Below are 20,699 nucleotides of genomic sequence, written 5' to 3' on the forward strand. Positions count from 1 at the left end.
GTCTGTCTAATTCCTGAGGTAGGCAACAAAGACGATGGCATGTGGTTTTGTAGCCATTCTGTGCTGGACCTTGGTATTTACTGCATTAAAGAATAAATGTCCATAGTACATAGCAACCTCAGAAAATACCTGGATTGATATATTTAGCTATGCTTCTACTTTATGAACTACAAAATGTTATTCTGAGAGATGATCTCCAGATATCACCGAAAACTGCCAAGATGTTTGAGACACAGAAATAGAGTTCTCGAGTGGCTCTCAATGCTTTGTAAAGACAGCAGGCCTTGCTCACCTGGGAACTATCTGCAGTGAAAAGTAGCACCTCGCTTAGCTGCCCAGACCACTGGGTCTGGAACTCTGGAGGAGGGCCAGTACCAGGGAGGCGCTGGCAAGGGCGCTTTTGGCTCTTTTGCGTAGTCATCCTGGGTAATTTGCTGCTTGATGACTTCTGAGGGCCGATAACCAGCCGCGAGTTTCTCATTTCCATCCTGCCCTCAGGTAACAGCGACAATACTCCAGGGAACCAAGGCCTTGTACGTGAACATTGCTATCAGATGCTCATCCATTCTCCAGCTCTCCCGAGCTCCCCTTTTTATAATAACTGCTGTCCTGTCACTAGCTTATGGCACAGGGCAAGTTACTTAAGCCTACAAATTGCTCGTATAGTAAACTGAGCAATAACACACCAACTGCAAGGTTGTTGTAAGAAGTGGGACACTGTATCTGAAGCCCTTGGCACAGTGCCTGCCAGGAAGCAGTAGCTGCAAAAGTGGGTGCTAGCTAGCAGCAACGTTATCATTATTGTCATTTTTTTTCTTCCTTGAGGAGTGCTGTTCTTGCTTGGGAGGATGTGGGATTGGTAAAGAGTCATGCAAAGTGCACTACACCAAAATGACATGATGTGCTGAGGGAATCCAAAGCAGGATATGTGTGGCCTTACAAGTTCTGAGAGACATCCCTGTTCACCCTGAACAAATCTCATACTGACACTTTGAGGTTGGCAAAGCAGGCCACTGTCACTCTAATATTATGCAGGAAGAAATAGATGTGGAGTGAGGCCAAAGACTTCTCCAAGGCCATCAGCTGCTAAGCATCCAGGAATCTCTTGACAAGTATGTGGGACCTTGGTCCATTTATTTATTTGGGGTTATGGATCTTATGGGCATCTGGGGACATCTCTGTGGCTTGACCATAAGATCCAGAGGAGGCTGCGCACAGTTTCACCTGGGGTATGAGGCTTTGAGAATATAGAATGCTTAGGAAACCCAAGTAGGAGAAAGTGTCAGGACAGGGCCACATCTCTTGTAGTGCACACAAGAACACATTTCCTCTTGGTTCCACAGGCTGCTCCCCTCCCCAATACTGAAGGTGGTAGATATTTCAGACTTCAAATCCTCATCTTCTGACCATGTGCTTTTCTGTGTTTGCCTTTGAGGTCCAGTTAGCCAAGATCTCACCAGATTGGTCTCACAGAATAAACACTGAATAAATTTACTTTTCCTCATGAGATCAGAAGGGTGATCATGGAAGGTGGCTCTGGACTTTGGCCATCAGGTTTGAGAAGTGCAACCACAACACAGAGGACGTCTCTGGTTCTCACAGAACGGTGCAAGCAGTATTTCACACTCTGTGCCAGGAAGAGGCCAGGACACTGCTGTAGGGTGGTTCTGTTGGCTGAAGCATTTTGACCACATTCTTGTCCTCTTTATGATTCTCGTGAGGTGGCAAACTAGAAAGGCTGGGGCACGTGGGTGGAGTCAGGAGAAACACTAGATGGATTCATCCGAAACATTTAGGTCAAAGAGATCTGGAAGCCCCCGGTTTCCTTTAGCTCTTCTCCTTTTGATCAGGATTTGCACTCTTAGAGTTGCCTGAGCTCCTGGGAAAGCCCTATGTGTCATTATAAGTACAGGAAGATTGGCTCATTAAAGTTCCCTGTTCCTTGAGTACTGCAGGATCCTTGGTGGCATGGTCCTCATGAGGAACTTGATGCACAAATGAGCTGTGCACAGTATTCACAATGAGCTATGGCTGTCGTAAGTGTCCCCCATGGAGGAAGAATGTAGGGACTGTAGAATCGCACACTCAGGTCAGAACGGAAGAGTTCTTCAAGGGTTTTCTGCTTCCTTCGTCTTCCTGCTTTCTGTTAATAGAGGGGTGTCACTCCTAATGTTGGAGGAAGGGCTTCTTTCTGGCAGGCTTGGTGCTTTTCCTATTTTCTCTTAATGCAATTATCTGTCCATACCACACCTTAGTTTGGAGCATCCATGGTCTTTCTGCTCACGGTCTTCTGCTCCCCAAGGCTGAGATCTTGTTGGGCCTGGCTAGCCCTTGATGCAGGCCTGTGCCAACGTTTTCAGATTTAACACTTGAAATCTCCCTCTGGGACTCCTCTGATTGTTCTCAATTTGGATCCTGTGTTCTTTCACAATACCTTCTTAGCATCTTTTTTTCATACCCTGGTTTGTCCTGTTATATTTCCCCGAACCCAGACTGATTATGCATTTCCTTAAGCATGTCCACCCCTTTCCTTCCCCTGATTGAGTATGTGATCCCCAGGCTTCCTGAATGATCACAGACACACTCTGCCCAGTTTTCTCGTCCCATCTCTTTTCCTCTGGCCTGTGCTGTATGATGTTCTCCGAGCTCTTTAGTTGGGCTTGCTGAGTCCTGTGTTCGTGGCTTCATCTTCATGGTCCATATGTCTTCTTTAGACTGTTCTTCCTGAAGATGACCTCCAAGTCCCACTCCTTCCAGGGCTCTACCTTTGTAACTTGCCCCTTGACCTTCAAGTAGCTTGAGAACTATCTATCTCTTTACTTAATGCATCTTGGAAAGTCTTGTGTTCCTTCCACTGTGCTTGTTACCCCACTGCTCACTGTGTTGGCTAAGTTGAGTGGAAAATACCTGATGCGTTCTGAACCTGTACACTTCCCTGAGATCCCTCAAATTCCAAATCTTGAGGGAATTATGCAATAATGAATGAGCAATTGGCTCATTATAACGCACTCCTTTCTTTATGCTCATTACTCATAAAAAGAAAAGCACCCCTGCTCCCACATCCCTAGTATCTAGAAACTGGCCTTTTCATAGAAAATGGGCTGTAGCATATTTTCCCATTACAACTTACACTTTATTTTCATGTCCTATTGCCTAAAATGGTCACAGTCTTTTGGTTCTGATCCTTCATACTGCATGTTTCTCTTGGTAGAAAAACAAACAAACAAAACGCCTCTCAAAATGAGATTCTGATAGGCAGAATAATTATCCATTTAATGAGGTACTGTATTATCCCCTTCAAGAATTTCCTCCCCCAGTATAGTCTCTTTTTTAAAGCATGCAGCCACAGCATGCTTCATAAGTCAGCTTACCTTTCTGAATTATTCATAAAAGTGTAACATTTCCTTTTCTTATATCTCCTTTATAGGCATGCTTTCCTTACATTTTGGGCTTTACTCTTCCTCCAAAGACCCTTTCTCACCATCTGGCTGCCTGCCAACCTGTGGCAGCTGACTTCCATCATGGCTTAACTTAAGCAGCATGGTGGTTTTTCCCTTTCCTCTTTTCCACTCTCCTCCAGGAAACTGCTGAGATATATAGATTGCCCGCCCTGTGTTTTTGCTTTGATTTGTTTGTTTTTGTTTAAACTCTAATAAAATTGTCCTCTTTGAATAAACTTTGGCTTTGCTTGACTTTGGAAAAACAAACCAAAGTAAGGAAACAAACAACAAAACAAAACCCAGCAATCCTAAGAACTCTTAATGTTTAAATGTATACTAGATCTAACTATTAACTCCAAAGAGGCAATGCATTAAAAGACCAAGACCTCCTTGTCTTTACTGAAAAGATTATTAACCTTCCATAAATTTGGGGTCAGGAAGTCATGTTACTACTTTATGGGGCTGAGAATATTTTCCCTTTACAGGAAAATTAAGGATTTAATGCTAAAATCTAGATAGTTACCATGCTGTTTCTTAGAACTCATAAAATAGGTGTGAAATTGTCCTGTCTTCCTCTGTCTTATTTCATTCCTGACGTAAGAACATTTTATTCTACTATATTTGGTTTATTATGAATAATTCATAGGAAGGAACTCTTTGACTAAAAGAAATGCTATGTTTAGAAATGAGAAACCCAAAGAGTGAAAGCTTCAGGATTCAGACGAAGGTCTTTGGATTTGGGAACTCATGGAATTAGATTTTAGATTAGTATTTTGTAATGTCTCTACAAAGCAGAGTGACCTAATATATAATGAAGCCAAGTTATTGTTGTCAGAGTAAATTTTGACTGTTAGGATAAAATACTTTAGATGAGTAATTTAGAGGTACCAAAATTCTGTTACAGTTCTAGGGGTTGGAAGTGCGAAGCCAAGGTTCCAGCATTTCTGATGCGTGAGAACCTGAACCCTCTGAACGTGCCTCTGTGTACCATCACAGCCAGAGGGGGCAACAGGCTCCCTCAGGTTTCCTTGATAAAGGCATCAGACACTTTATGCATCCATACCTTTGGTATATATACCCCCTTCATCCCAAAGGCTGCATCTGAATGCAATACTTTAAGGGTGAGATTTCAACAAAGCTATTTGAGAAGAACACTAAAATTCATGAGCTGACACCAATAAGACTGGTTTACCACTTCATGTAAAGGGATGCTCTCAACAGAAGCCCGATGAGCCGAATGGATTCATGACTTGGATGAACCCGAAGCCGAGTCTTATACTAAGAAAAAAAATATGCCAACCTCAAAAGGGTACAATGATATGATTTTGGTTAAATGAAGTTTTTTAAATAATAAGTTTGACTTAAATGTTCGGCAGTGGATAGAAACTGGGAAGGAGGAGGGTGTGGCCGTGGTGGTGTGTGTGAGAGCCTTGTGTTGGTACAAGACGGTGGAGCTTTTGTGAAGGTACACAGTGATACTGTTTCATGTGGAGCCGTGCTCATGACCAGGAAAGGTGAACAGGCCTGGTGGGCTGTGCCTATGTCTGCTTTGTGACTTTAATAACAGTTCTGTAGTTAGGCAGGACGTCTCCACTGGGGTTTGGGCTAGGTGAAAGTTAAAACTTCCTGTGATTCTGTAATTATTTCAAAATGAATTATTTATAAAGGTAGAACTTTCTTTATTATTCTAGAGAACGGGCTGAAATTGTTGCACGTGGTGCTGTCAGTTAGTGAGGGGCTGGACTGCGGAGGGGACCTGGAGCTGTCTATCAAGCAGAAGCTGCTCCTTAGCACAGCATAGGACCCGAGTGCATGGAATTCCAATCTTCTGCATGTAATGGCATTTAAAAAGGCTAGAGATCTAAATTTCCAATAAGAACCAGACTTTGCTATAATGATGAGTGAAGCAAGCTCAGTATGACACTGTGTCAAGAGAACGGAACATGCTAGAAAGCCAGATTCAGCCTCAGAGTGTTTGTTGTGTGTGAACTCAGCTCCCACAAAGACCCATCGTGGGTCCACAACTCAACTAAGTGGTAACCACGCACTATTTCCTCTAGACTTTCCTCCTAGGAAAGACAGAGAAGTGGTTACCCTGGTGATCGGTGTCCTACTGGGGCCACTAAAGACCATGTGGTCAGCTCTCAGTCATGATGCTTAGAGTCTTCTGACGGCGGTTCATACAGACACTACTGTGCTGATCAAGGCCCTCACTCACACCTCCTCAGCTTGCTGTGTGGGAATGGTGGATAGGCAGTTTACAGTTCTTAAGGGCCTCATCTGATCTTCCCCATCTATCAATAGTTCTTTTATGGAACAGGCTCTCTCCTTCCAGTTTTACATGTGTCCTATAAGTTGAACTCGGGCCACCAAACTGAACTAGTATCATGCATCTTGAATCGCTTGACATTGGCCAGCTCTATCATTTATTTTATTTTTGAAGCTAAACAATACTGACAAAAACCGAGAAAAGGAACAAGACTCTGGTACTTTACATGAAATTTCCTAAGGCCGTTATGATGACCGGGCCCATATGCTTCCTATACTGGTGTCAATGGTACCTGGGTCCTCGGTTTCAATGTGAGGCTCTGCACAGAAGCCTTCTATTTATCATGGAAATCAAGGTATAATACCATCTCCATTGATTTTTTCTTCTTCTAGGTCTTTCCAGCTCTGTTTTGAATAAATGACCAGAATTTAGACATTCCTTCCACCTCGCCTGTCAATCTGGCTTCACTTGAGACGGAAGTAAAAGGCAGGCACACAGCTACCAGTGCTCATCATCCCAGCTCTGGGGACCATCTCTCCCGGTCCCACCCTACTCCACCCTCACACTGTCCAAAACAGCATGTGTAGTGACCAGATTTCTGTGTCTACTCTTTAGCGGCTTGGACCCATCTGGTCACTTTGTAAAGGAAGTGAACGGCAGAATTCAAGGCTTTCGGCTTTTGGAATTTTATCTATGGGCTAATTATGTATCCTCAAGTCAAATTTTAAATTATTAAAAGACTAATCAGTACTAATTCAGCCCTCTTTTCCCAAATGTCTTCAAATAGGAGTTCAGAAAATGTTTTGTAATCTTCATTTAAAGAGATTATTTGCGGTTACTACATAATTATGTACTAATACACATTCCTCTTTGCTTGCCATTTTCCACAACAGTATTCATGCTTTTAAAGTATTGGTTCTCAGGCCTTAAAATTATGATAATGTGATAAGAGCAATAACTCAAGTGTAGCCTCTAATTTCTGTAAAAAGGGAAATGTGGAAAGAGGCCCTGGGTGCTACGTTTGTTTTCAGCTAATTATCATGTATTTGCTTTTCCATTAGTTCAACAATTTTTCTATCAACTCAGAATTAAGCAATAAGACACGGAATTATATAAAGGCTTAGCATAACAGACACACCCCACCATTTCCTAGTCCTCTGATTTACAGCTCTTAAAAGGAGCAACCAAAAGGCCCTGTGTGCCCTTTTGTATTTATATTCCATCATATAGTCACCTCAATAACTTATGCATTCTTAGGAGGTCTACCTAGCAATTAACTCCAGTCTCTTCCAACTCATCATCTCATAATATAAAAACGGCTTGAACATAAACTTAGCAACGTCAGTTCCATTTCTTTCTCAGCTCTCTACCATCACTCTGCCTAGTGATGTCTGTAAGTGATGGGGGGTGGTGATGAGGGGGGGGAGGGGACTTTGGAAAATGCCAGTTTAACAATATCTACATTGGACTTGTAGCACATTTAGTAACTGGTCTTTGCACTGCGGGGTGGTACAATAAATAGAGATTGCCATATGTCAGCCGAGGCTGTGATGTGAATCTTCATAGAAATAGAAATGAACTTTCTCTGCTGTGCAGCACAGCATTTTAACTGTGTTTAGGAGGAATAGGCTACTAGGAGTGCTATTGTTTGTATTAAAAAAAAAAAAAACCACAAAAGCAAAAGTCCAAAGCCTGTAAAACGATTTCCAAACCCTTAGACACACAGTCCAGGGAGATTCCTAGTTCTCCTTATAGGACTCAGAGGAGGAAGAGGAGGAGGAAGAGGAGGAGAAGGGGGGAGGAGGCCATGTGGAGTTCAGTCTACACGAGAGGCACAGCAGCTCGGGATTAGAAACCCAGCTTACTGTACATGTTAGAGCAGGAGAAGCCTCTAGAACCGACTCCTAGATGCCTTTTGCCAGCGTGGGAGGAGCCTGGCTGGTGAACTGGCTTACCAACATCAGGGTCCACGGCTTGCACTCGGGTGAGCAGAGCTTTCGTGGCTGTGTTCTCGTAGACACATGCAGTGTAGTGATTGGAAGAAAACACCGGGGGGTTATCATTCACATCTTCCAGGATCAGGAGGACCTTGGAGTGGCAGAAACGGCCACCCCCGTCAGTGGCCCTGGCAATCAGGTTGTATACTGGGACCCTCTCCCGGTCCAATGAGGCCAAGGTTTTTAACTCACCTGTGAAACAAAATAACAGCATGGTTGGTCTGGCTTTTTTTAAAAAAATGGTATTTTCATGGGAAAGCAGAAAATCAATCGTATGAAAAAATTCTAAATGCAAGAAATACCAAGAACATAGGCTCAAATGCCCTATAAATTGAAGAAATAGAGCAAATTCAAATTTTTAGGCATCAGAAAAGAGATTACGGAATCTTAGATGCAAAGGCAAACCAACCACTTGACCTTCAAATTAATTAATCCCTTTGCGAAGTTTCCTGAGGGTTCTTTCTTTTGGCAAATGGGGGAACTCTCACAGCTGCATGGCGCCAGGTATGTCATTGTCCCTGGTGCTCATGACCCTAAGCCCAGAGCACAGTATCTTGTTCCTAAACCTGCTCTATGTGTGTGTGTGTGTGTGTGTGTGTGTGTGTGTGTGTGTGTTAATACCATCTTTTAGAGGGAAATAAAACCATCAAAACTTGCTGGCATTGACAGAAAAGTCTTGAGAGGCTCTTTGATGATTAACACTGGTTGTCAACTTGACAGGGCCATCTAGAGCCACAGAGGAGTCAAGGTTCCTGGAATGTTAAAGGGATTATCTAAATTACAGATTCCTGTGAGAGAGTTTCCTGAATGGGCTGGCTGACGCATGAAAACACATCTTCAATATGGCGGCTCCATTCCCTGAGCTGGAATCTCAGACTGTGTAAAATGGAGGGAGTGGCCTGAGTTCTCTGTTGTGTGAAGTGATGTGACCAGCTAGCTCTCTCAAGCTCCTGCCCCAGGGACTCTCCCATCACGATGGACTGTACCCTAGAGCTATGAGCTACGATGACCCCTTCCTTCCTTACATTGTGTTTTGTCAGGATCTTTTTCACAGCACCTGGAAAAGTAACTAATACAAGTTCTAGCATCACGGATCAACAAAATAGTGTAACAAAATAATGGGTTTTGTTATCATATTTTCTTATTTACTTAGCCACATCACCATCTCTCCTTCCCTTCCTCCCTCTTTCTCTCTTTGCTTTCCCCTTCCGCTGTTACTTCCTATAGATAGCTATACAGATAGCTGAATCTGGTTTTGTATGTGAGGGAAAATATGCAGCATTTGTCTTTGTCTTTTCCTCCTTATCACCCTTTCTTCTCTATCTCCCCACATTCCTGTCTCCTTCCTCCTCCCTTTTAATAGTCTTCATTTTACTTTCATATCATGCCTATATATTTGCATATTCGTAATCTATAGAAATTTATTTTTGTTGTTGCTTAAGTGTCAGTAGGAAATGATAAGCACAGTGAGACGCCTGAGGAATTGCTATTTGGTGCAAAGTGAGATTTGTGGATCACTGCTACTCTTAAATAGCACTGGTGACATTTGGAATAAGCCACGTGGATTATCAATAAGTCCTCCAAAGGCTTCTTTACTGAATACATCCAGTTCTCCAACACAGGCCACAGAGAGCCACTTGCCTCTCTTATTTAAAAAAGTCCCCAGGGGGCTTTTCAGGAGGACATTCAAGACCCTCTATTGACTGTCTAAAGAGATGCTTCCTCCTTTCATGCCTGGCTTGATGCTTGGCTCCCTGGAACCTTCAGTGCTGTGCTTCAACTCTTAGAATCTTGCCTCAGTTTCCCATTTCCTTTCCTCAGAACGCTAGCTACTTTTGTGATATTCCTATATGGCTTCCTTTGCATTTGTTCCGGACAGTCCTCCCATGTCCCTGTCTGTATAATGCTGATAGGCTGCCTGTCTTCTGACAGGGCCCAGAGAGTTAAGGAGCATGCTGTAATGAAATTATATCCATGCTTCCTGGTAGGGTCCATGGGAGTGAGACATGGGGAAGCCACGGATCGTGAAGACTCGGTTTACTGGGATGAAGACAGCATGGGAAATATGCAAGCTGTTCACTCTTTCCACTTCATTTAAAAATTGCCACTAGATGAGCCACCTAATCCACAACACAGAAATAATGAGCTGCAATAGAAAATGGCTTTTCCATCAGCTCTGGCCTTCAATCCAGGCATCTGACGTTAGTTCCCGTAACCTTTTTTACCTTGGAGTTTTTGTTCAATCGTACAACAAAATTTGGAGAAATGAAGCAGGGCTCTTTAATAGTAACAAGACAACAGGGCTGCAAGAATCAGAAGGGAACCGATGGGTTTCACCGTGAAGGACTCTACATGGTAAGCAGCCCCCTTTAGTTTTCATGGTGACCAGCATTTGAGATGCAACTCCTCTTCCACTCTTTGTGAGCCCCGCCTTAACACAAAGAGGCGTGTACTTACCTAAGCCTAGTAAATGTAGGGACATAGATGGAAAGAAGGAAGGACAAGAGGGAGAAGTGGAGGGAAGGGAGTAAGACGGTCCCAACCTTAACCCAAATCAAGGTACCTGCGGCCCAGGGCACCCACATCTGTGTACTATGAACTGCTTATTTCTCAGGATCTGACACATCAGAGCCTCACATTAAAACTCTACGGAATACGAGAGGACAAACTCTTACAGGGATAAATAATGGCATTTCTGCAAAAAATAAATGTCACCTTACCACTTTCTGGATCTAGAAAAAATTCATTGTTTCCAGATCCATAGAGTGAGTATCGTATATCTCCATTGGATCCAATATCCGCATCCTGGGCACTGACCTTCAGGATGATTTTATTTGATGGGATGTCTTCAGGAAGTGATGCTGAATATGCAACCTGGGCAAAGGTCAGCGAGAGTGAGTCAGTCACACTACAGCCTGTGGTACAGTTTTTATAGCTACTATTAAAAGCAGATTTCTTTAAAAATTTATTCAGGTGGTTTAGCTCCTGTGGCTTCTTTCCTTTGCCTCAGACCATATTACAGTGAGCAATAAAACTTAGCATATTCATTTCCTTACCTTTTCTGTGCATATTCACTTAAAAATATTTACTGAGCACTTATGTATGTACAGCGCACAGATGGCATGGTTGGTGAGAACGCAGTGGTGAAGGCAGCAGATAGCATTGCTGCACTGTGAGGCCCGATGCTCACCCTACTCTCATCCCACACTGACTCTGCCCATTTCTCTGCTGAGAGCAAACAGCCTCCTGGGGTTGGTTGCACCTCTTTAATAGGGTGTCATGGGTAACATCTGGCTTTAACATACGAGATTAAGTCCACACACTTCAGTTTTGTAAGCTACGGAACACAAATGTTGTCTCTTGGTCCACAGGTTAGAAAATGCACATTAACAATTATTTGATTCAGGTAAGAAAAAAAATTGCAATCTAGTCCTTGTGTCAGCGTTGTGTGTTTCTACAGCAATGGAAAGGCTACTTCACTGGGGATCTGGAGACCTCACTCAGCAACGGTGTTGCCACTGACAGCTGTGTAATCTGCAAACAGGCAACTGACCACATGGGGTTCATTTACCTCATCCAATGATTTAGAAAGTTGCTATGAGATGCTTTAGGAATTACTTGAAAGTGAATTTAGGGCTCATCTTTTCTGTTTAATTCATGGTGCAGTATAAGGCTATCTAGACTCCTTTCACATTTAGGATGTCTTATCCCAAACTCTACTTCCTTCCATCTTATGTTCAGTTGGAAACAAGAGCAGATGCTAGCCTGGACTTAAGAAGAAAAATGTGCAATGAGTTTGAATTTAATTTTAGTTTTAGAGGAGTGAATCAATCAGGGTTTTAAGAAGCAGTTTTTGTTCCTGGAGCTCACCTGATCACATACTGGGCTGTTGTCATTGGCGTCACTGACAGTCACTTCCACCACGGCCTGTGTGACAAAGAGTCCATCAGAGGCAGTGATATTGAGGAAGTAAATGTCTTGTTCCTCTCGATCCAGAGGTCTCTTCACATAGACCTTCCACTCACTCTGCACCATGCCCAGGGCAAACCGTCCTCGGGGGTTCCCTCCTGTGGTGGAAATAGAGCTTCTGAGGACTCACAGTGGGACACCCACATGAGAGTCCTTATAGGGACATTTCAGGTGTCCCTCACACTGTGTTCTTATGACACTAAAGAGAGCAGAGAGTCCCTTAATTTCTCCTGGAAAAATGCCCGGCATTTCTATGCTCATCTTGTGTTGAAAGTAAAACAGTTAACTTTCCAAGAGAAGAAAACACAGTTAGGGAAGCTGGGGACGATCTTTTGTGTAGTTTCCCTTAAAGATAATCAGACTCAAACTGTGAACCATCAATTGGTTCCTCAGGATGATGCAATTGTCTTTCCGCTCAGTCTCAGGAGAGGCTGTAATACACTGTTGTTCTTGTCACCACACAATTCCATTAGTTGCTGAGTTGATTATACAATCACGAGGAGGCAGCTAGCTCTGTTAAGGCATTGTTTAATGAATACTCTATCATACAGCTGGGGTCTTCCCATGAGGGACTGGAGTTTGGGAGGAAAAGTTTGCCACGCGGAGGACAAACCTTTACTGTTGAACAGTCTTAACGAGGGGTCACTCAAGAAGCAGCTCAAAGATTAGCATTGTAATTAGATCAAATCCAAGAGAGCGGTTAGTGAAAGTGGAGAGAAGGCATAAAAGACAGACTAGAGTGGCCAACACAGACTTCCCTTCCATTCTGTGAACCTGCATGGGGACTAAAGCAGCTTGACACAAGGCAGGGAGAGGGAAGGAGATGACATTTCATCCCTAAGAGGGAAAGCATGTCAGTTCCGACACTCAGGAAGGGTGGCCAGAGACAGTCAGAAGTAGTCGGACTCAAGAGGGATGTGGCCCTTTTATTTGGCATTTGGTAAGTTCCTATCCTCTGCTCTAGGCCACTCTTCTAGATAGAAGGGCATTAGCAGCAGACAGGACCACACACCGCCCCTGTTATAAAGCAGAAGACTGGCAACAGATGACACAACTAAGTAAGAGGCCTTGAAGCTGAGACAGCCCTGCCCCATTGTTCTGGGTTCTGCTAGGTGTAGCCCCAAACCCCACTTTATGTAAATGCTAAAAGGTAAACTACTGAAAGGATCTAGCAGCTGACCTCTGCTGGGGGACCTATTCCACATTAACCAACAAACTACACTTTGGCTTTGACTCGTGAGCATCCTGGAGGCATCTGTCCCTCCTGCCCCTTCAGTGGGGCTCCGAACAGTCAGCAGCTGCTCAATTCCTGGATTCCCCTTTCCATAAATAAACCATTTTTAATGTCATTCTTGGTGTGCTGGTGCACTTCTGTAATGGCAACATTGTGAGGCTGAGATGGGAAGGTCACAAGTTCAAAGCTAGATTGGGCCACATAATAAATGAGGAACGAAACAAATGAGTACACCTAAATTTCTCTTTGGACACAATAAGCAAAAACATAAGGAAAATATACATCATAAAGTGTTATTTTAACTATAAGAAAGGAGCTGGCTCACTTTATAACAAATCTTTTTAAAAAAACCCACAAGCATATGGTCCTAGAATTCTGAGTATTACAGTGGTTCTTAGGGCCGTTTCACTGTGAAGAAGCAACAGGATAAATGGACCAAAGTCATATAGAGACGACACGTTGCTTCTCCAGGTCAATGGTTCTCCCCGTTTCAGAGGATTTTTCTAGGATGTGTAGACATTTTTGATCATGACAGGATGGTAGTGAGTCTCTATGTTACTGAAATCCAGTGGGTGGAGGAGCCAGGTGTGGCTGTAAAATAAACTACAATATATAAAGGGCAGCCTCCCGACCATTAGAGACTTACCCATGCCCAGGTGATGGTGGTGACTAAGCCACCATGCCTTGGGAGGCTTGCCTGTAATATCGCTTTCTGCCACCACTGGCTAGAATTCAATTGTGCTTTAGTTGAATATTATTTCAGCACACACAAATTTAACCTCTCTATTAAACGCCTCCAATGCAGGCGAGCCCACACCGGTCCTTTGTTACATAAAATGATTAATGTTCCTTTGTTAGTCTGAGGCAGCACAGCCAACTTGTGCTACATCAAGAGCAAAGCTTAAATCTAATTAAAATCAGTTGGTGGTTGGCTCTGCTAATAGTAAGAGGAGTTTAAGCTACGCTGCACTCATTACTTTAGTGAAGCGGGTGGGATGGTCCTTTACATCATCTGTGGATACTTCAGAGACTATGTGAAAATAATTAAGGCTGAGTGCTTAACAATTTTTCCAAGTACAAACGGGTCCCTCGGAGTGTCTTCCCCCCCAAAACTAAATACAGTAAGTCAAATCCTTCCTTCACTCTTTTTTTGTCTCTCCTTACCAAGATGCTCTTGTTTTAACTGCAGAAACACACAGTTTTATGACATAAGATAACAGGTTACAGAGACTAGCACAAGATACATAAAGTGTTCTTAAGTGAGAGATGCCACCAAGGGGGGCAGCACTATGAAAGACACAAAGAGGAACCTTGGGGAAGTGTGGCAATCCCAAGCTCTCAGTGTTTGCTCCAGTACAGATCTTATTCTGCAGTGATTAATTAACGTTCCACTAACATACTTAAGCAGAATCTGTGTCCTAAGGGCATCTTAATTAATTCATTTTTCACTCTGAATAATGTGGTTTTTCTAAGGGGAAAGCCACCTGACTGCAAGTATTGATGGATTATTTAAAATCTTTTGGCACGTGGCTTATGTTCTGGCTCTGACAGTCTCAGGATCAAGGTGTTAGCTCCAAGGCACCGAATAGTTTTCAGACGGACTTTCCTAGCACTGCCAACCTTTCCTTCTTTGTTGCTGAAAGTGGGTCATCCCAGGGAGCTGTCCCCGAGCACAGGCAGACTTTTCACTCTGATGTGAACCCTGCAGTCTTGCAGAGCTATGGTGACATTTTTGTGCACTCTTAGTGACCTTATTTGTCTATCTCGGTTTTTCTGGTGAAAAGCTATTTACTATTGGGAAAGACAGACAGGAGTTCCAAGCAAACAGGGCTGCCAGAAGATATATCCTTTGATCCTCAGTGATAAATTTAGAATTTCTCAGCAAAAAGGTCAAACTGAGACTTCGCTTTCCATGTGTGTTTGTGTGTGTGTGTGTGGGGGGGGGGCGCGACACACTCTTACAGCCAGCAGCAACAGCATCTAAAGCTCAGTGGGAATATATTGTTGTTTTTCAGCATTATTAAAAGCTCAGAAGGGGATGATAGTTTAACAAAAATCTCTTCCCACTAAAATTAAAATATATTGCTCAGTTTTGGGCTTTTAAAACAGCAGGAAGTGATGTTAAGGCTGGTGCCAGCTTGTGTAAGAACACTAGACTACTGCTGAGTGAAAATCCCCATGTAATCGGACTTCTCACTCAGAACCAGAAAGTTCTACCACTGTCATCCTCACGTCATCCTCCATCCCCTGTCATTGTCACCTTACTTCAGCAAGCTGAGCACACGGTAGAAACGGGTAATGGGACTCACCTGTAATGTGGTAGCTCACTTGGCGATTTATGTTGGAGGTGTCTTTGTCCAAGGTGCTGAGGACGGCTACCACCTCCCCTGGTGGGTCGCTCTCCTTCACGTTGCCTCGGTACACCTCGTGAGCAAAGACCGGTGCATTGTCATTAATATCGGTCACCTTGACCGAGACCAGAGCCATGGATGAAAGGGAGAAAGCCTCCCCAAGGTCAGAAGCCACTACAGAGAAGGAGAAGGCAGGGTCTGTCTCGTGGTCCAGGTCCTTCAGTGTACTGATCCATCCTGTGTTGCTGTCAATGCTGAATGCTTCCGTTACCTTCTCAAGATGGGACTCTGAGTGTAGGGAGTAAGTGACCTGCCCATTGGCTCCCCAGTCCATGTCTGTGGCTCTCACCTGGGCGAGCTTGGTGCCTACAGGCATTCCTTCCATTATGATCGTCTCGTAGCTGGGCGTTTCAAAGACTGGCTTGTGGTCATTCAGATCCAATACCTTGACATCTACATCCACAGTGAAGACAATGTCCACCTTGTCCAGGCGTATAGTAGCTGCTACTTTGAAGTGAAAAGCTGGGATGACTTCATGGTCAAGGCGCTTGTCGATCTTGATAGCACCTGTCTCTTGCTCGATGACAAAGATGCCCTCTTTATTATTCTCTGGACGTTCTCCATTAACCGTGCTGAACTGGACGCTCTGATTGGGCAGAATCCTCAGGGTGTCCACTGTGCTTCCGATGGCTGTATCTTCTGCAATGGTAAAGGAGTACTGTGATTGGGTGAAGGAAGGCAGGAGTGTCTCAGGGGGCAGGACGTGGACGTAGACAGGGATGAGGGAGTGCCTGACTGGGATGCCACCATCTACTGCCTTCACGAAGAAGGACAGCACTGTATTTTTCAGCTGGTTAAAATTGCCTTTGGTCACCATCCAGCCATTATCAGGATCGATTTCCAAGAGGTCAGCCACCGAGACCGAGGCCTCACTATAGAGGGAATATGTAATCCGAGAATTTGTCCCGTCATCAGGATCCAAAGCTTGAACTTGAGTGACCAAGTGGCCCCTTCCTACATCAGCCCTGACACTGGCTCTATATTCCACGGTCATGAACTGAGGGGCGTTGTCATTCTCATCCACCACAATGACCCGCACAGTGCAGAACGTAGTTCTCCCGCCACCATCCAGGGCCCTCAGATAAATACTAATATCTCCTTCCAGAGGGTTCTCACGGTCTAGTCTCTCTGTTGTGATGATCTGTCCATTGCTGTCTATGAGGAACCGATCCTTGGCAAAGTCATTGATGATGGAATAGCTGATCTGCCCGTACATTCCTGGATCCCCATCTGTGGCTCGGACATGCATAACCTTTGTTCCGGAAGCTGCGTTCTCTCTTACCTCAGCCACATATGTGCTTTGTGAAAAGGCAGGGCTATACAAGTTAGCCCCGAGGACCCTGATGTGTACCTGGGCAGTGCTGGTAAACAGCCCATCAGACACAGACACGTTGAGACTATACAGAGGCTCCATGCGCTGCTTCCGGTGGCTGGACAGTGTGAGGACTCCACTCTTGCTGTCCATCAGAAAGCTGGTCCGATCATTCCCGGATAAAATGCTATATTCCAACCGGTCAAAGTCAGAGCTGTCTGCATCCGAGGCCTGCACGCAGGTTACAAAATGACCCCTTGGTGCTAATTCACTCACATAGGATTCATAGATGAGCTGATTAAAAACTGGGGGGTTGTCATTGACATCAGAGATGTAAATATGAACCAGGACTTCACTGCTCAGGGATGGAAAGCCATTATCAGTTGCTGTGACTTTCAAGGTGCAGTGTTGCACCAACTCATGGTCTAGCATCCTCGCTGTCAGGATTAAGCCGCTTGAGCTATCTATGTGAAAGTAATCTGTGCTATTGTAGGTATCCTGCACAATCTGATAATGCACCAGTTTGTTGTTGCCCGAGTCGGCATCAGTTGAGACAAGCTGCAGAACAGGCGTTCCGATGAGAGATGCTTCAGAGAGTGTTGTGTTGTAAGTGAGCCGATCAAAAACAGGAGGGTTATCATTGACATCCTCCACTAGCAGATCCACAGTGACTTCAGCCCTGGCACCTGTAAGAGTATCACTAGCTCTCACTGTCAACTTGTAAACCGACGTGACTTCATAATCCAAAGGGCTAATGACTTTTAGGACCCCGGTGTCAAAGTCAATGTTGAACTGTTGGAAGGGATCTCCATCAATAATGAGGTATATGATGCCCTGGCCTTCTGGGCTGGTGGCATTGATGCTGAGAATGGCAGTGTCCATTGTGACATCTTCATTGACTGATGCTGTATAAAAGGGTTTATCAAACACAGGCATTGCCTTGTTAACAATGGTGATGGGAAGGTCCACGGATTTGGAAAGAGATGGGTTGCCACCGTCCTTGGCGAGGACGGTGACTCCATAGTCAATGTTGGCGAGGTCTGAGTTAAATGCTTCTTTTAAAATCACATTCCCTGAATTAGGGTTAATTTCAAAGTGACCATAGTCATCCTGCAAGACATAGGTCACTTCTCCATTGGCACCTTTATCTTTGTCGATGGCTGTCACCCGGTATATCAGAGTCCCCGGCTCAGCATCAACTTGCACAGCAGCATAGTAAGGGAGGCCCACAAAGACAGGAGAGTTGTCATTTACGTCTTCAATGCTAACCCTCACTACCACCCTCGCCACACGCAAATGGTCTAGCTCACGGCTGGCTTCCACCACCAACTCATACAACTCCTGTTCTTCGCGATCAAAGGGTACTCCTGTGGTCTGGATGACTCCTGAGGTAGATTTTATCTTGAATTTGTTTCCTGGGTTTAAGATGCTGTATTTTAAGGGCTCGTTAAGGCGGTTTCCGACAGCATTGACAATAGCTACTTTGGTTATGTTTGTGCTGTTCTCTGAGATGGAGGTGGAATAAAAGTTTTGTGTGAAGTGGAGGCCACTGTCCATGGCTTCTTTAACCATGACAGTGACCATGGCAGTGCTGTAGAACTTCCCATCAGATACTTTGACTATCAACATGTAGTGATCTTTAGAGAGATTGTTATTTTTTATGGTGAGCACTCCAGTATTCGGGTCCATTAGAAAATGATCCACACTCCCTTCCATGAGGCTATATGTCAGTTCAGGGGGTACCTCAGAGTCAGGGTCTGTGGCACTCACCTTTATAACCTCCACACCAACGTAGGTGGGGAGAAGCAAGACAGTTTCAAACACAGCCTGAGTGAACACAGGTGGGTTGTCATTCACATCTGTCACCTCAATGTTGACTTCAACAGGACTCTCTGCAGTCAGCTGGGGACTCCCACTGTCTCTCACATGTACATGGAAGTGGAAATGTGCAATGACTTCGTGGTCTAGGTTGGCGATTGTTCTGATGGCCCCTGTGCTTGAGTCTACTGTGAAGAACTTCTTGGCTGTGGACTCCACGATCTGATACACCAATAATGCGTTTTGGTTGCTGTCAGCATCTGTGGCTCGGATCACCAGTGGGCTGTTGTCTAGGCTCCTGACGATACTGTTGATGGGGGCTGCCTCACTCAGGCTGCCCGAGTATTGAGAAAAGAGAAACACTGGTGGGTTATCATTTTCGTCCACAATCTGAACACTGACGGTAGCGTTGGAAGCCATGCCTGCCATGTTTGTGGCCTGAATGATGAGTTGATAGGAAGAAGTATGCTCGTAATCCAGAGCTTTCCGAGTGGTGATGACTCCAGAGTATGGATTTATGGTAAAGGCTCCATTGATGTTGCCATCTTTGACTTCATAAATGAGGGTCGACTGGCTGATGGCAGAGATGAGGATGACAGACGTGCCAACATCAACGTTTTCATTGACTTCAGCTTGGTAGTCTTTGTGAGTGAACTTGGGGTGGGAGTTATCAGAGATGCTGATGGAGATGCGTACAATCGCAGTGGCAGACATGGGTGGGGAGCCTTGATCTGTGACCTTCACTGACAGGACAAACTGACCCATTGCTGTCATGTCTGGCTCTTTGGAAATGGTGATGATGCCCAGGATTGGTTCAATTTTAAATGTGTTCCCCGTGTTCCCTAAAACACAGAGATCAATGGGGAAATGAGTTACAAGAGGATCATTAAAATCTTAAGGTGCTTGTCTACATTGTGGCCAACAGTAAGAAACTATTTATACTCTCTCCTAGCCACTCTGATATTTTTTAAAAAGCAGAACTTAGCTTTGTGGTAAAAATTATATCCAATCAATAGTGTCTCAATCCAGGGTAAAATCAGTAGCAACAACACTATAGCATGGTGTACACACTTGAACTGGGACATAAGAAAGGTTACAGGAGAGTCCCTTCTGCTGGGAACGTATAGGGTGTCCTCATCTTGGACCCATGAGAAAAGAGATGGCTGGGATTGGCATATACCACCACTAACATCTGCCTATGTGTGTAAATATGACATAACTATAAATATAAAATGAATATATATATCTGTATTCATAATAGTGCTGTATTTTCCATCTTAATCATTAAAAGAGAGCCCTATAGGAATAGTTTCAGAACATCATCACATAGTTACTTGGTTTCAGGTTGTCCCATTGGCAGGACTAGCATGTGGAATCCGTGCCACGTTATCAACATAAAATCTTCTTTTGGTTACTGTGATGGCTTTGGTTGGAGAATTCTCCTAAGTTATTGGCTGCTTTGAAATTTCTTAAGGATTTCTTCAGCCTATCCATCTCTCTATTCTTTCCTTTTTTTCTATGTCTTTCCTGTGCCGCGTGAACACACACAGCCGCAGATGCAGACATGAGAAATGCAAGATGGTTACTCCAATCTGTAGTCACTCTAGTCACTCATTTGAGAGGCTTCAGGTGAAATAAAAGAGTAATGATCATCAGAGCTGTCCTTCAAACTAGGGGTGCGAGGCTCAGCTCCTATGAACTAGAGGCATAGGTGCTACTATAGTAGAAACATTTCTGCCAAGTAAGTGTAAGCCCAGCATCCATGTCACCCGAGCAATGGTCCTCTCCAAGTGATGCAGTGGCACACAGCTTTGGCCAAAGGATGCTAATAGATCATGCCTACACTCATTGATGCTATTGTCCTACTTCATAGTCTCTACGTAAGCCTTATCTCACTCTACATCAACAGAATTGCACAGAAGGAATGAAGCTAAAGCATAGTTTGGCTCTGGTTGATCTTCACAACCTTGCTGTCCTATCCCTGGGAGCCACATGATATATATGCCCTTCCAGTGTGCTGTGCTCTCATGCCACGTCCAGGCTGGGACTCCCTGCACTTGTTCTCTTCAGCATACCGATCCTTCCCTTGGAATTGGCTACCCTATTATTACTTTCTTCTACTCATGAATCTTTGGAAATTACTATCTGATTGTTACTGTGACTCCTGTAGACTTTTGGCAGCATGGCTGAAGCTGTATTTCCCTTACTTATTTGAAAATGATGTTTACTGTATCTTAGGATCAAGTGTG

General features: G+C 44.2%; 1 protein-coding gene across 5 annotated transcripts in view; it reads right to left on the bottom strand.

Moving 5' to 3' along the window:
- Window positions 1-20,699, bottom strand: part of FAT3 (FAT atypical cadherin 3) — a 603,907-nt gene that overhangs the window by 68,980 nt on the left and 514,228 nt on the right. For all 5 annotated transcript variants that reach the window (XM_084783571.1, XM_084783568.1, XM_084783572.1 and 2 more), the window contains 4 exons: window positions 15,219-19,292; window positions 11,577-11,773; window positions 10,427-10,580; window positions 7,665-7,898 (listed from right to left, as the gene is read on the bottom strand). In XM_084783571.1, coding sequence (XP_084639697.1) covers window positions 7,665-7,898; window positions 10,427-10,580; window positions 11,577-11,773; window positions 15,219-19,292 — 4,659 coding nt within the window. The remainder of the gene's footprint in view (window positions 1-7,664; window positions 7,899-10,426; window positions 10,581-11,576; window positions 11,774-15,218; window positions 19,293-20,699) is intronic.

This window comes from Acomys minous, assembly GCF_964271855.1.
Source record: "Acomys minous genome assembly, chromosome: 5".
In the NCBI taxonomy this organism is placed as follows: domain Eukaryota; kingdom Metazoa; phylum Chordata; class Mammalia; order Rodentia; family Muridae; genus Acomys; species Acomys minous.